This window comes from Perognathus longimembris, chromosome 23 (assembly GCF_023159225.1).
Source record: "Perognathus longimembris pacificus isolate PPM17 chromosome 23, ASM2315922v1, whole genome shotgun sequence".
Classification (NCBI taxonomy): Eukaryota; Metazoa; Chordata; class Mammalia; order Rodentia; family Heteromyidae; genus Perognathus; species Perognathus longimembris.
The window spans coordinates 25,453,880-25,471,344 of NC_063183.1; the positions used below are offsets into that span (position 1 = coordinate 25,453,880).

Here is a 17,465-nt window from a genome sequence, read left to right on the forward strand (position 1 = left end):
TGTTGAATAGTCATGATCTGCCTATCTGTCTTCTAATCTGAAGGCAACGTACTCTACACATTTGCTTACTGTTTTCTTACTGTAATGACTTCAGTTGATCTTCGCTTAGTAGTACAAATAAGAATTAATTAAGAAGCTCTTAAACAATAGTTTTTTCCTCATTGGTAGGAAAAGAATATGAAACAAATTCAGTATTTTAGTATTATAAACAAAGTTAAACTCCCTTAAACTCCGTTGTATATAGGTTATATCATTAACAATACAAATGAATTCATAACTGATAGAATGATTGTAGTGATGATTAATTCACTCACTGAGATGTCAGTGATTTAAACCACTTGACTATGAATTGCTTTCTGATAACTTTTCTCCACTTGATACTTTTTAACTTCAAATTGGGCTTTCTGGCAGAGTGCAAAGCATTGTCCTCTGATCTTCTAGTACCATAAGAAATAAAAGCCAAGGTTGACCATAACCACCAACAAAACAAGTTATGACAAGAGGACAAAGGACAGAATCAGCAATGTTCTTATCCTAATCGTTAAAATTATATCTTACCAATAGAAACAGTTAAAGCTGGGTCACAGAACACTATGGCTACTCTGCTGGTTGTAAGTTGAAACACTAGGTGACAGCACTACAGTATTTTATAGTTGTTTGTTATTGATCATTGCATACTGCATAATAAGTAAGAGATTTTACTGTTAAGGACTATTGAATGCACTGTTGTTTTCTGTGGGTCAAAGAACTCACAAGGAAATTGAGCTTTTCAAATCCATAATTTCAGCCTTGATAAAACAGTGATTTAAATAATTTAGCAAAAGTTCCCAGGCTGGCTCTTTTGTTTGCATATTTATTGGTTTATTTATTGCTTTCCAGAGGATAGGCATGATAACTAAAAGGATTGTGATTTTTCTGTTAAGGGAATTTTATTCTCTTATTTGTAAGAATAAATATTTTGCATGCAATGTTTATTTGTAATCTTATTTTCCAGGTACTTTGGAAAGACATGAGACAGGAGAAAGAGCAAGAATTATTCTTAATTGTTGTGATGATTCAAAGCCTCTGAAGCTTGAACCAGTTCTTTCAGTTGCCTCAGAAACAAATAAGCACAAAAGTCTAGAACAGAAATCCTCCAGCTCCCACCAGCTTGGGTCAGTGTCCTGCCTGGGTCTGCAGGTGGACTCTTCAGGTAAGGTAAGTTCAAATCAAGCTGCTGTATCCCAAGAATATTATCAACTGGTTTTCAGGATATCCCAAGATGATTATCAACTGATTTTTCAAAGAGAGGATTGTATCCTGTACTATGGGTTCACTTTTGCTTTATTTTATTTGACCTCTTATAAAAATGCTTATTGAAAAGAAGCAAAAAGGTATCAGAAAAATTCAAGCATTGGGTGGACAGTTGTCTTGATTTGGTATCTATAAGATTTGCAGCGTTCTGACTCTGAGTTACATGTTGTGAGATAGTCTGAATTTTTTCTTATGAACTGGAGTATCTAAATGAACAGAAATGGGAATTAGCTTTTTTAAGTTTTCACCTCTAAACTTGATAAAAGAATCTCATTCTTTTCCATCTTTTCATCGTTGTACCTCCAAGTCCCCCCTAAGCATTTTGTACCTGTTATTGATATGCATATGCCAAACCTTTTTTCATGGAAACATTTTCATAATATTGTCCTCTATGTGTAAATTGTATTTTAATAGCTGAATCATACTCTGTATTGTGTTCCTACCACTGCTGATAGATAGTACTTTCTTGTAACTATGTTTCAGTTATGAAATTATATGAATTATATGAATAACACCTTTATGAGCCTAAAATTGTTAATCAAATTTTTAAAAGACATGTTAGCAGAAGTTTGAAGTCAAGCTTTGGCTGATTTTTAAAAAAAATTTTATTGTCAAACTGATATACAAAGCGGTTACAGTTTCATACTTTAGGCATTGGATACATTTCTTGTACTATTTGTTACCTCCTCCCTCATTCCCCCCTCCCCCTCCCATGAATTGTTCAGTAGATTTACACTAAACAGTTTTGCAAGTATTGCTTTTGTACTCGTTTGTCTTTTTTACCCCGTGTCTCTCGATTTTGGTATTCCCTTTCAGTTTCCTAGTTCTAATACCTGTATATACAGTTTCCAATGTACTCAGATAAGATACAGAGATAGTGCAGGCACAACCACAGGAAGGGGATACAAGAGGATCATCAATAATAGAAGCTACGGTTTCATATTGCATGTTGAAAGTAATTACAACAGTGATGTAGCAGTCGTTTCCATAACATGGAGTTCATTTCACTTAGCATCATCTTTTGTGTTCATAAGGGTATAGCTATTGGGCTCTTGTGATCCTCTGCTGTGACTAGCCTAAACCTGTGCTAATTATTCCCTATGAGGGAGACCATACAGTCCATGTTTCTTTGGGTCTGGCTCACTTTACTTAGTATAATTTTTTCCAAGTCCTTCCATTTCCTTACAAATGGGGCAATGTCATTCTTTCTGATAGAGGCATAAAATTCCATTGTGTATATGTACCACATTTTCCTGATCCATTCATCTACTGAGGGGTATCTGGGTTGGTTCCAGATTCTAGCTATGACAAATTGTGCTGCGATGAACATTGTTGTGCTGGTGGCTTTAGTGTGTTCTTGTTTGTGGTCTTTTGGGTAGATGCCCAAAAGTGGGGCTTCTGGGTCATAGGGGAGCTCTATGTTTAGCCTTCTGAGGAATCTCCATACTGCTTTCCAGAGTGGCTGAACCAGTTTATATTCCCACCAACAATGAAGTAGGGTTCCCTTTTGGCTACATCCCCTCCAACATTTGTCATTGTTAGTTTTCTTGATATAGGACATTCTTTCTGGGGTGAGATGGAATCTCAATGTTGTTTTGATTTGCATTTCTTTTATGGCCAGTGTTGTGTAGCACTTTTTCATATGTCTCTTGGCCATTCTCATTTCCTCATCAGAGAAGTCTCTTTTTAAGTCTTTAGCCCACTTTTTGAGGGGGCTATTGGTTCTTTGTGGTTTTGTTTTGGAGGAATGTAAATTTTTTAGTTCTGCATATATTTTAGATATGAGGCCTTTGTCCGTTATATGGCCAGTAAAGATGCTTTAGCTGGTTTTTACATGTTAACATTCTCCATGACAACCTGGTTTCTTGAAGACCATTTAAATGTCATTATTAAGGACATGAAATCAGACTTTATTTTATCTCATGTGTACATTTAGAGTTAGAGGCAAAATGATAGTATTTTCATTAAAAATTTTTTCAATTAAAGCCAAATGTAGATCCACACACCTGTTTATCCTGTCACTTAGGAGGCTGAGGTGGAAAGATCACAACTTCTAGGCCAGTTAGGGCAATTTAGCAAAATAGAAATGCAAAGAGGCTGTGGATTGAGTTTAGTGGGAAAGCACTTGCCTAGAATACTTGAGGATCTGGCTTCAACCCACAGCATCAGAAAACGTCACCTGGTTGCTCCAGCTACATGCCAGCATAGCTGGGAGCTGGGTGCTAGAACATAATCTTCAGGTTGTTAAGTTTAGATATTTTAGTTTTAAATCTTTAGATTTTACCAGCAAGACTAGAATTTTCCATCCTTTTGAGAACTGAGTCACCTTAACCAAACACCTAAAAACCTGAAGATAAAAATTAGACATCTGTTTATTTTACAATAAAGAATATGATCAGAATGCTGTCAGTCATTCATCCCATTGTCACAGTTAGCAAAGCTGGAGGGGAGAGATCAGAGCACAAACCACAGTGAAGAGTTCTTTGAAGGCTATGAAAGTCGAAGAGAAGGATATTCATTCACTAAGCTCTGAGAGACAAATGCAGTCAACTCCCAGCCCCTTTGGCTACCATCTCCCTGATTCAAGCTGAAATACAATGAGAGATTTCTTCTAAAAATTTAATTTGTCATTTCCCATTCTGTGTAAGCTACCTGCTTTTGTTTATACCCTCCTCCTTCAGATGATAAAACAATGATTAGAAAATAGCTTTCCCCTTTTCTCATTTAGTCAGTTGATTTTTAGATAATCAAAAACAAACTTTTTTTTGTCATGGAGTTGAACTCAGGGCCTGGATGCTGTCCCTGAGCTTTTTCACTCAAGGCTAGCCTTTTACCACTTTGAGCCATAGCAAACTTCTGTTTTACTGGCGATTCATTGGATCTAAGAGTCTCAAAGACTTTCTTGCTCAGTCTGTCTTTGAACTGTGATCCTCAGATCTCAACCTCCTGAGTAGCTAGGATTATTGACATGAGCTACTAGCTCTCTGTTAAAGGTTATTTTCAAAGATTAATCATATACATGCAATGAAATTTTGAAATTTTAATTCAGACCACTGAGCGTAAGGTGGGAAATTGAATCATGCATGGTAAGGGACCCCAGCTGACTCCTGTGCATTCCTCCAAACATAGATGTGTATGTGGCTCTCTGTTCATACAGAGTGTGATTGGGTATTAGAAAGTGTGGACTAGAGTGGTAGATGACAACTGGATGTCCTTTGGCCTGTCCAGGTCCTTTGGCCTGTCCAGTTTTAATGCTGGGGTCTACAGGAATGAATCTCATTCATCAAGTGCCACTTTTACTGGTTTAATTCCCAGAGGGCAAAGTGTTGCTATTTCCTTGAATTCCTTGGAGAATCTCAGAGCTACTCCTTAGGAAATGATTATATTATATATACATTTCATTTTCTGTGTATAATTTTCTTTCTTTCTGTCTTTCTTTCTCTCCTTCCTTCCTTCCTTCCTTCCTTCCTTCCTTCCTTCCTTCCTTCCTTCCTTCCTTCCTTTTTTTCTTTGTTAGTCTTGGGGCTTAGACTCAGGGCCTGAGCACTGTCCGTGGCTTCTTTTTTGCTCAAGGCTAGCACTCTACCACTTGAGCCACAGCACCACTTCTGGCCTTTTCTATATATGTGGTGCTGAGGAATTGAACCCAGGGCAAGCACTCTTGCCACTCGGACATATTCCCAGCCCCTGTTTCTTTCATGAGTTCAGGAAACCATAAAATGTCTGGGTCTTGTTTGCCTACTTGTAGGTTGACTTTGACTTTATTTTCAAGTTGGTACTCTTAACAATTTCCATCCATTCTTTTCTTTCCTTTCTTATTTTTATTTTTTGATTCATTTTTATTAGCACAATTAATTGTTCAATGTGAGAGGTTTATGGATATTTCCATACATACATATAATAATTTGTATCACATACACCCCTCTATTATTCTTATCAGCCCTTCTTGTCCCCTCTACTCTTTCTTGCACTTTTAAAAATGTTTCTGTTATAACCTTTTTATACATGCATAAAATGTACTATTATTGTATTCTCTCCCACTCTTCTTTCTCTTTCATGGGAAAGCGCTAAATTAGACTGCCCCATCATCTCCTTTCATGTATGTCCTCTACATCTATTGTTGAATTTAGTGTTACCTACTGCTATTTTTATTTGTGCTTCTCAGTTATATTTTTGCCAGTTATATAGTAGATTTCTTTATTGTCTGTTAGATAGGTTTTTATCTTTTCATGTTATGAGTATTGAGATTATGTTTATCTTTATTCATTTACAAATTTGTTAAAAATAAATTTGAAAGATGTTTATAAATCCCTTCTCATTATGTGGGATAGTAAGCCTGTGGAATTTAGAATATCTAAGATCTGTGTTTATATCTCTGTGTGTGTGTGTGTGTGTGTGTGTGTGTGTGTGTGTGTGTGTAATGGAACATGAAATATTCCCCAACAATAACATAAATCATGTAAACAAAATACCATATTATATCCATACAGTGAGCTCTTTGTGTTTGTCCATCCTTAGTCCTCTTGGAATAGGGTATTCTCTTTTACTTCTTGCATTCAAAGAGTGCATACAGATGCAGGGAAAGGTTTAAAAGAGAATAGAAAATACAGTGAAAGCATTTGGAAAATGGGTCCAATTTGAAATGCTAGAGGAATCGACACGCCACAAAGAAAAAAAAAGTCTTCGGAGAGTGGGAGAGGAGGGTCAGAGTCTTAAAGGATTTAAAGGAATACAATATTATATTGGTAATGGGGAACTGCTTTTCTTAGGTTCAGCTGAGGATAAAACAAGATAGAACCTGTTTAAATTGCAGTGGGATGAATTTAGCTTCAAAGCAGAGAATAAACAGCCTCGCTGAAATCATTTCTACATGTTAGAAGTCTTGGCAGCTCATCATATTTAAGGAGAATGGCTTATTTGGGCTATTGGTTGGTTTTAAATTTTTCTGAGTTTTGTGTCTGTAAAATGAGTTAAAGGATAAGGAGGATCATGAGAACTTCCGCCACTTAGGCCTGTTGGACATTCTGGGCATGGCCCCTTCCTTCTTTGTGGCTGATTTCCTTTAGAATGGATCTTCTAGCAGCTCTTCTGTGCCTGGCTTATTACAGCTTCTTTGTCTAAATCAACAGACCTTTAAGCACAATTGCTTACTGAGCACTGGAACTATGGCAGAACTAACTGTTTGTTGAAATGAGTATGTTTGGATATACCGGGCTCAATGAAATATTACTTTCTTTTTATGTTTTATTTTAATGTATATTGGGCAATTTAAATTATAAATGTGATTTACATTTATTTTTGTATTGGACAATGGTGAACAGGCTAAGGGAATGTAAATTTTTTTAGTAAAGTGCCAGAAACTAAATATATTAGGCTTTGCAGGTCGGATCTTTGTGATTGTACCAGTTTATTTCCCCTATACTAGCAAAACTGACAGTCTCTCTTAATGGAGTAGCAAGGGAAAATTTTTACACAGTGATTCTGAAATTACAAAATGGGTGTTACAACCACTTGTGAAAACCATTTGGGATGATTGCAGTTAGCACTGAAGAAACTATAGACAACTTCTCAACAAAAACAACTCCTGCTAAGGAAAATAGGAAGTGGGGCCAGAGCTGGTGCACTGGTAAGTTTGCCCATTAGGGTTCTAGATAATTCTCTCTGGACTGAGAGCTTAGGAAGTACTAGCAGGACCTGGCAAAAGAGTGAGTAACCCCTTCTTCCCTCCCTCCTTTTCTGAAATTAATAAAGGAACTTATTCTAATCTTTTATGCACTAGTTGCAATGTAACTCAAAAGACCTTGCATTCACACTGGGCACCAGTGTCTCACATGACCCATCTGAGGATCATGATTCTGAGCTAGCCAAAGCAGAAAGGTCTGTAACAGCCTTACCTCCAGTGTCACAGTCTTATCAATCCAATTATCCAGCATAAATCCAGAAATGGAGATGTGGCCCAACTGGTAGAGGGATAGCTTTGAGTGAAAAAGTTAGCCAAGGGCATGAGGCTCTATGTTTAAGCCTTATTACAGGTGCGTGCTCACCTGTAATGTGCTCACACACACACAGACACAGACACAGAGATACACATGAAACTACCTTGTACCTAGTGAAAGTTTGCATGTCACTTTATGGGTACACTGCACATCAATCAAGATGTATTGTGTTAATACATTGACATGTTGAACTAAAACCCCCTTGTAAAAACTTATGGATAATTTAAAAAATTTAAACTATTATAGTTTTTGTTAGAGAACCTACTTGCTGCGAGGTCAATTAAAAAAACAAGAATTTGTGGTAGGTAAACTATCTTTTGTATAAAAGCAAATTTGTAAATTATGGCTCCCAACTGAATTGTGTTGTTGCTTCAGTTTTAAATAAAAAGGAGTTTTCTTTAAGTAGTATACTTACTTGTACATCTTTATCTAGATGTATGCAATTGATTACAAATAAAAGAATACAGTTGCATTTATCAACCTTTTTAAACTTCTATCTGACCTTAGGGTGATATCTTTTTGATGTCATTTGCTGAAATATCTTAATAGAAATTTATGCTGCTATCTCTTGTCAAATTCAGAAGGTGCCCTGTTTGATCATCGGCTGAAAATTGGATCCCCACAATTACCTATACTTTATCAGAATGAAAACTCTCATAATTTATGACTTGTAAAGTAACCAAAGTAGAACTCATGAAGTTCCTAAATAGTGACATTTGAAAATACCACCTGAAAAATTACATGGTGGCAATATTGCATGCTATCAATTAACTCTATTTTTTAACCTATCTTTATTCACTTATCAAAAGTTTATCAGTTCAAAAATGAATAAATACTTATTTGGAAATAATTGCACTACATCAGATTAAATGTTCCAAGACCAATAAAAATTTTGACATTTTCTAATCAGGAGCTAATTAAATTGGGCTTCATGATTTTCTTAAATAATTAATGGCATATCACTTTCTTTGTGTAAAATGTGTTGCCTCATTTTTACATAATTTGGGGAGAAATGTATTTATTATTAATGCCAAAAGCATTCAAAGAAAATACATTGGTTTCCTCTGTAAACACTAGGTAAAATGTTTTTCTTTTGAAGATTGATTTACTTAATCTCAACAAGAAAAAAGCACCTACACAATACTCGTTCTATTAAACAGAATAGAACACAGGAGAGAAAGGTACAAGTCAATTTGTTTTCTGAACACAGAGTGACACAGATTGTTGACAGTAAATAACTATCTCTCTTTAGCATTATGTATGTCATTTTATCTACTGCAAGTTAAGCTTTTAAAATAATCACTTGATGAAGAAAAACCTTTCTTTGTCTCGGTGGCCATTAAACTTTTTTTTTTTAATGCAAAAGTTACCTTCATCATTAGGAAAACTGAGAAGCATATCAGAGCTTTGTTGCAAACCTAATTTAGGAGGTCTGATTCTAATGGCTCCAGCTGTCCGCCTTGTCCACAGAAGCCGCTCTGAATTTCCTCACAGAACTTCAAAGCCTGGCTTGTATCTAAACATCCGTTGTCCATGTAAATCAGAGGCACAAAAGGAGAATGCTGCCTCCTATTTCATGGTGCACGGCTGGCGTTAGTCCTGCATTGTGCTACACGTGCCAGAGGGGAGTGCCAGCCGCAGAAGGACACTGTCCCAGACTTGTGTGACAAATGTAGTTAACACCAGATCCATATTAATGTTGTCAAGTTCCCTTGATGTATTCAAGCAGATTTTAATTATTTCCAGCATCCATGGGGCCTGGAATATATAGCCTAATAGCTCTTCAAAGGAAGCCTACTTAATGTGTGAATGTAAACCCTCTCATAAAAAAATGAAACTTTTATACTGGTCTTAGTCATTGACACAGGTTGTTCATCAAGTCAGCAATTTGTGTGGCAAAGTGCCATTTGAATAGTGTATTGTTAGGATACTTATGGTCCACTTGACAAGGGCTCTTGCTGTAAATAGTGCAATTTGACTCCAGCTGTTCAAGAGTGCCTTTGACAGTAGCACATTGAATGGAGATGCTTTACTGCACTGCTGGAAAATCAATATTGGGTTCTTGTTCATAGTAACCTGTTCTTTTCTCTTCTGTAGATTTATAAAGGACGATCAAGGGTTTCTAAGTGGAAGTTTAAATATTGTTTTAAACGCAATTCACTTTGAGTCTCAAATTAAGACCTGTGATAAATGGTGTAAAGGTGGCGTTTTGGGGGACAGGATTTCAAAACCGTGATTCATGGTTTTCGTCACAGTGACAGTGAAGTTGATTTTGGAATCTCTACACCCAGTAGAAAAGAATTAGTGTAAAATATGGGCTCTTGTGTGTCTATTGTATATTGCCAGCTCCATTATGTCTTGGTTTTGATTTTTCTTATCAGTTTCCCCTGTGTGTCCCGCCCATCTTCTCCGTGTGTATACCTTTTTGTATAGAGTGCTTTGTGGTTGTGCCCATGGCAACCCCCACAGATGTTGACAGCCAGTTCCCTCCCCAGTGTTTCTCAGAAGCCATCTTGCTGGTTTTGAAGAGTCTTCTAGCACTTTTCAGCAATGCAATGTTGCTATGATGCCTAGCTGGTGGTTACATACATTGCATCTGTTAATTAACAGTAACTACACGTAGGGCTCTTTCTTTAAATTCATGTTTCTCTACTGTTGCTAGAGGTTATGTTTAAGATATAGAAGAAGAAGTGAAATTATATTCTTGAAACAAGAAAAAAGTGTTTCAGGGTAAAATTGAGCCATAAGAGTTTTTTTTTGTTTTTTTTTAGTTAAAACATTTTAGCTGACTACTGATGTCCTATGATTGAAGATAGAATTTATTTAAATTATTTCCAGTCTTGACTGAATATAATTTTGAAGCTTCATTGTTGTTTATTTGATATGTCTAAGTCTTCTTCTTAAGTGTACTGAGTGGAATTTGAAAAGGCTATCATTTTAAACATGGGAAATGAAAATGCCAGTGCAGTGTGTACTTTCTTAACTGTGTACGTGGTTTTTTTCCCCCCATGGAAGCTGTTAAAAATAACTGTTTTGTGATTACTGAAGGACTCAACATTTATTGAATTGGGGCTGAGATAGCAACTTAAAAATTCATAAAGTTGATCATATAATTGTGAACAAAGACCTTGCAGGCTGATTCAAGGTCAGTGTTATTGTTTTTGTAATTGCTGATAGGCGATTGCGATTCCTACCAGAGAGAGGGTTTGTTCAGCTTTGATTTTAGCTGATTTCCAAAACCCTTATCTCTTCTGTTAATGTTAAAGGAAGATTTTTCAATGAATAAATGTTTATATCATTTCTTTAGTGCTGGATTTAGCCTAGATCTACCTCAGTTTCCCTCCCCCACAATATTTCATCAACCCAGTTGGAGATGTGGAAATCTAGAATTTTAATCTTTTCTGGAATTAAATTCTGTTTGTAATAATCATTTTACTTGTAGTATGGGGGAAAAAAAATCTAACATTGAACATGGAGAAAAGACAAGTATATCAGGCATTTGAATTTTGTGCTTGGCCTAATCCAGGGAAAGTATTAATGTAATTTATAAAAGCATGCCTTAAACTTATATTTTAGTACATAAATAATTTTATAGATACATTATAAAATATGAATCTTGTGGTGGTCATACCACATTATCTATACCTACATTTAACCATTTAGAGGCTGTTTTTCTCCTTCATTTTTTGTTTTTCTTTCCTTTTTTCTTCCTTTCAGTTTTTGAAACTTATCTGTTACTGCCTTTACATAGTTGTCCAAAGGGGTTTCAGTTTAACCTGTCAGTTTGCAAATACAATATATCTTTTCATTTGAGATGGTTGCTGCCTTTGTGAGAATCTGTGACTTTTCAAAATTTGTTTATCTTCTTCTTAGAAGGCCCAAAAGATGGACAATGCAAACTTACTTAAATTGGCCTATTGCTGAAGTAAAAATTCACCACAGTGGATCTGGTTGTTCTGTTATCAAGCAGTTTTCTGGTTCTGAGTAAGAGATCATGATACATGTTGTTTCCCTTTTAAGAAACTTGGAATTTTGTTAAGTGAAACCATTCTCCTAGGAATATCTTGTACCTGTAACATTTTTTATTTTGTTTTTGTACTATTACCTCACTAGCTGATATTATAAAGAATAACAAAAGGTCTTTGGAAATTCAGATGTTGATGAACTTATCACAGAAAGGAAGAGGAAGAGAATAAACATCTTTCTTCTTGAAAGCTGGTAATATCACTTATTGACTGAGCGTACCATCTGGACCCATTTACAGAAATCCTAACAGGAACACTGCTGTTCTCAGTGACTTATGTGGGAACAGGCCCTGAGAGAGCAGAAAATGTAAAAAAGTTACAGGAAGCAATTCTCAGAAAAGGAAAAGCATTTATTATCATGGAATATTCCCTCTATATGATTAAAAATAAAATCTACTAACACTTTCGTATTATTTATTGGAACTAAGACTATGAATGTGCCTTAACAGAAAAATATATTCAGCCAGTGACTCATTTTTCGGAATAGGATCTTAATAGTGGTATCTTGAAAGTTTCACTACTAATTTATAATATTCTTCACACCACTTAGCTACTACCAAAAAATATTTTCATCCTACATTAAAATATCCTGTGTAATGTTCTGGTCCAAGTATTAGTACTCCTACTAGGTATAAAATGACCCTAACAGGCTGTAAAGGGCCTCAGGGTCTTTTCTTATGCACACACTTAGTTCAGTGCACAAATAGGACTGTTGTTTATCTCCACATATTGTATAAGACCTCGTGGTTTTTTAGGAAGTGTTGTGAAAGCTTATAAAATATAAAACTCCTCTTCACTACTTTATTCCTGTCTCCCACTAGAGGTCTCTTGTCATTATACAAAACTAAGCTTTCTTCAGCTATTTTCTCGTGGCAAATGCTTTGTCTTCCTTTTGTCTTTTTTTCTTCTTTATTTGTTTCTTTTTGTTGTTGTTGTTTCTCCAGCCAATCTGTTTTACAACAACCACCACAGTATAAAATATAGAAAGAATAACGTAGGTCCTATCGTCCTATATGAGTATTATGAGAGTGAAATGTGAATATTGTTTGATTCTTGATAGTTCTCCCCACATCTAACAAGATACTCAGATATTATCAGCCTAATATTTTTAGTTACTAAGGACTTTTTTGCCTTTCTGTCTTTGATGTTGACATGCTAATAGACCTTCAATCTTTGATTCTACCTTCATTCCTGGTGATTAATCAAGGTTGAAATTAGTATAATAATAGCAGAAAACTAAAGGTTTAGAGTGTTTTATGACCATTTTACTAATCTATAAATTATGCTCTAAAATACGCACCTCTCTTTAGTGATCTATTCTAACCTAGTCAAGATAGCAGTGGAGATCTGATAGGAAAATCACTGAGTTACACACTAATGCATAGCAATTCCATCAATTGTTGGTTTTCCTGCTTTTGTGAACCTGTGACCAAAGGCCTATCAGTGGACATACAACTTGATAGTTAATGTTCTATGCCAGTAACTCTGAATCCAGATTCTTGTGTTTTAAATCACTATATTATTATTTTATTATCATAATTCAATTTGTAACAAAAGTAACAAGTCAATATTTGTTTATCCTTCACTAATGAATAAAATCTAAGGATTTGGGACCTCACTATATATCTGTAAAAAGGTCATAATAAATGGCCACTTAATGCATAAACAAGTTATGAAGTCCAATAAGACTAAGAAATACCATCTACTGGTCTCATTATGTATGAATGATACATCATAGCTTTTAAAGCTTTTGCATCCCTCCTGCGGTTACCTGTCTTCTTGATGAATCATTTAATATGATTGCTTTTAATTCCCATTCTCAGGACATGCTGAATTTCATTCAGAGTAAACATGCAACAGCAGGTTATAATTACAAGTTCTAATTGATTTTTTACTGTCCACTGGTAACTTTTTATTTACAATTTCTACACCCATGAATGCATGTCAAAGCCTAGAAAAAGACTCCTCTTAATATTTCAGGATGCTCATAAACTTGAATTTGTTAGTCTATAGTATTAAAATGTAAATGGTTTTTTTTTTCTCCAGTGAACTAGGAATTAAAATTAGTGTTCTCTTATCAAGAGTACATTCCGATGTTTGTTTCGTTTTGTTTTTGTGCCTGTACTGGGTATGAAGTCTTCCCAGGCTTGCATTCTAGCCCAGCTTTGTACATGCAGGGTTGGCACTCTTACCCTTTAGCCACAGCTCCACTTCCAGCTTTTTGCTAGTTAGCTGAAGAGTCTCTTGTATTTGTCTGCCTAAATTGGTTTCACCATCCTTGGATCTCAGCCTCCCTGAGTAGATAGGATTATAGCGTGAGCCACCAGTGCCCAGCCCTTCTGAGTTTTGTTAGGTTTTGAATATTAGCAAAAGAAGGTAGGTGCAAATGTCTCATGAGGACACGTACCTTCAGTCAGAAGAGTTTCCAGTCTGCTCACCTCAGACTGTGCTTTATGAATCTTTTTAACTTCCACCAGCTTGGATGGGATAAAAAGAACCTAGAAAAATGAACATTCAGATTTTCTCAACCTGGATTATATTCATTAAAAAAACACTACAATGTACATATGGAAAATATTTAAAAATGTGAGCTATACTTGTGAGACCATAGATATAGTATGCTTTGTTAAATGAACTCACATTTCCAGCATTTGGAACCTTGTGCAGATAGTTTTTCTTTTTGTTTTTGTTTTTCAGGTGCATTTTCTTGCTCTTCAAAACTAAGGTCAAAATCACTTCCTCCTAATGTCAGTAGGAGCCCACTTCTATTACTTTGTTTCTCCGCCTGCTTTCCATTTGTTTATTTTCTTTTTCTCTTTCCTACCTTACAGTGTAAAGTCAACTGTATTGTTGACCTGATTTAAGTCTCTCAAGATATCCCATCCCTTGTGACATGTCTACTATCTCCTGTTCAGAAATATTTCTTGCATTAAATCATGGACTGACAATGCCTAAAGTCTAAATATAAAAATATAGACAATAGGGGCTGGGGATATAGCCTAGTGGCAAGAGTGCCTGCCTCGGATACACGAGGCCCTAGGTTCGATTCCCCAGCACCACATATACAGAAAACGGCCAGAAGCAGCGCTGTGGCTCAAGTGGCAGAGTGCTAGCCTTGAGTGGGAAGAAGCCAGGGACAGTGCTCAGGCCCTGAGTCCAAGGCCCAGGACTGGCCAAAAAAAAAAAAAATATATATATATAGACAATAAGAGGGCTGGGAATGTGGCTTAGTGGTAGAGTGCCTGACTAGCACGCATGAAGCTGGGTTCAATTCCTCAGCACCACATAAACAGAAAAAGCCAGAAGTAGCACTGTGGCTCAAGTGATAGAGTGCTAGCCTTGAGCAAAAAGAAGCCAGGGACAGTGCTCAGGCCCTGAGTTCAAGCCCCAGAACTAGCAATATATATATATATATATATATATGGAGAGAAAGAGAGAGAATAAGAAAGGAATGGATACTTTCTTTTTTGGAATAATAAAGGAAACAGTTCAAATACTAGAAAAGAATGTGTGTTTATTTTGCCAGTTAATTGCTTTCCATCTAAATTGGTCTTTGTGTAACTTGATTTTATAGAGCGGATGACCTCATAGAAAGTATTCGATACCCAGATGCCAGTGGTTCATGAATATAATCCTAGCTATTCAGGAGGCTGAGATCTATGGACCACAGTTCAAATCTAGGGCATACAGGAAAGTCTGTGTGAGACTCGTACCACCAAAAAAGTAGAGGTGTATCACAAGTGATAAGATTGCCAGCCTAGAGCAGAAAATGATAAGGGAAAGCATGAGGCCTAGAATTCAAGGTCCAGGACCAGCATAAAACAAATAAAATCATATATTCAATAATATATGATTCAATAATTCAAAAATTCAATAATAGCCAAACATATCAGTTATTTTGAGCATTTAGATACAATTCTCAATGAACCCCAAAGTTTATTAGGTATATGGAGTGTTAAACCAGTCTAAATCATTTTAAATGTTTATAAGAAAATGTTTATTAATCAAGGGTAATGCAATGTTTAGCATATTAGGGAAGGGTGCGTTACCATAGGAGGTGAACTTAACAGTGAATAGATTAAGACTCAGACTAATCAGTAATGTGGTTAGAAAGGCTTCTTTCACCAGGAAAGTTTTTGTTACTATCTCATTTACTTACCCGTCTCAACTTCAACTCCTTTTCTTCTAGCAGTAAAGTTATTTAAAATAAGCACTCAAAAATAGCCTCAGGATTCTATTGCATATTACAGGTCCTCTACTTCCCTAGCATAATTACTTTACTAAGCCCTCACCTTGATACCAGGCCCCTGAAGCCAGCAGCAATCTAACCAACAGGTTTGTAATAACTTTTAGAAATGTAAGTATAATAAATATGAAGAGGCCTTATTTATGTTTCATTTCCCAAATGCAAAGACTTTGGTAAAATTTTACATCCCTCTAGTAGCTAAACATTGCTTCCTGCTTTTGTAAAAAGATGATTTGAAAATTGTTTAACTCCCTCTCATGAGGGGATAAGAAAGAGCTGGTTACACTCTGGTATATATGACATTAAATACTTTTAGATAAATCATTGTTTCGACTTAGGGTGGTACTGGATTAGCTATCCCCAGAGGTCCCAAGCCTTATGGGATTGATCTCTTCTTTATTGTCTCTTATTATCCCATTTAGATCCCAGTCGTGTGGCTCACAGTAATTTCCACTAAGCCAATGATGCTGGAGCTGCTGATGGGTCTCCATAGGTCTCTTTCTTTCTCAAACCAGATTTTCTTCACTCAGTCTGGTCAAGTCCTACCCATTGAACATGCACATGTTAATTAACTTGTAAATTACCTACGGATTGCCTAATTATTTTATGAACAGTAGACCTTAAGCTTCCCCAGTAGACCTTAAGCTTCTTGAAAATAAAGAATTACTGTGTGTGTGTTATAAGCTTATAGTGCAGAAGGCAAAACAGGATATCCATTCAGCAAGTATTTTGTTATGTGCCAGAAAGTCTTCTTGATACTAGGAATTTAGCAAGACTTGCCACTCATGGTGTTATGCTTACATTTCTAATGAGAAGGGCTAGATAATCACTTCAAAACCATTCCCCTCACTCTCTCTTTCCCTTCCTCCTCCCCCAGAAGTTAGCAGACTTTTTCTCTAGAGGGGTAGACAGTAAATTATTGATTTATTTGTTTAGGTAGTTAGTGCTGGTCCTTGAGCTTGAACTCAGAGCCTGAGCACTGTCCCTAAGCTTTTTTCCTCAAGATCATTACTCTACCATTTGAGCCACAACACCACTTCCAGCTTTGTGTTGGTTAATTGAAGATCAAAGTCTCACAGACTTTCCTATTTGGGCTGGCTTAGGCAGATCTGACTGGCAAGCCATGGTATCCTGCACCCTCATCAGGCAGTGTTATGGTCAGCTCAGGCTGTAACCGAGGGGAGTAGGCTACCAGAAGAGGAGAGGTTTTCCACTGGAAGATGTCTTCTCTTTGTTATCAACAGATTGTAATATTCTCTTTCTTCATTTTTGAGTGAAAATTATTTTCACTGAATTTGAGAGCACTAGTTTGTGAGCTCTAATTTGGCTTGTCTCATTCCCTTCCTTTCTTAAGTTATACTACAAGTTTCATCTTGTGCAATTCTGAGATAGGTGACAAGCGACAGTAATTTGGGGGCAAAAGAACTCATGTCCTCGGTTAGGCATCTCATAGACTTTACATACTTTTTAAGACAGCATGCTCTCTAGGTATTGATTTCAATTTTAAAAGTTCTTTATTGAGCCATATATCATCTAAAATGAAACCTAATTAGAAGCCAGGCTCGGTTGGCCCATGTTTGTAATCCTAGCTACTCAAGAGGCCGAGATCTGAGGATCAAAGTTTGAAGCCAGCCATGGCATGAAAGTCCATGAGCCTCTTATGTCCAATTAACCGCCAAAAACAAGGCAGTAGTGGGGCTCTGGCTCAAGTGGTAGAGCTCTAACATTGAGCAAAGGAAGCTCAAGGACAGCATCCAGGCCCTTAGTTCAAGCCCCAAGAGGGACATACACATACCCACAAAAGTGACACATTTAATTGAATGGACTAAAATGTCAGGTGGCTATTTGGAGACACATATCCCAAATTAGCATCATAGCTGTTAATGCTTTGTGTAAATACACATG

The 17,465-nt window shown here is 36.3% G+C and overlaps 1 protein-coding gene and 1 long non-coding RNA gene across 4 annotated transcripts in view; one reads left to right on the top strand and one right to left on the bottom strand.

Annotated features, from left to right (window-relative positions):
• Wdr72 (WD repeat domain 72) overlaps positions 1-17,465 on the top strand; it is a 162,541-nt gene that overhangs the window by 61,486 nt on the left and 83,590 nt on the right. For all 3 annotated transcript variants that reach the window (XM_048333018.1, XM_048333019.1, XM_048333017.1), the window contains exon 14: positions 995-1,197. In XM_048333018.1, the coding sequence (XP_048188975.1) occupies positions 995-1,197 (203 nt within the window). The remainder of the gene's footprint in view (positions 1-994; positions 1,198-17,465) is intronic.
• Positions 14,741-16,541, bottom strand: LOC125341031. The gene is made up of 2 exons (XR_007208865.1): positions 15,378-16,541; positions 14,741-15,071 (listed from the first exon to the last, which is right to left on the bottom strand). It is a non-coding gene; the product is annotated as an uncharacterized LOC125341031 (long non-coding RNA).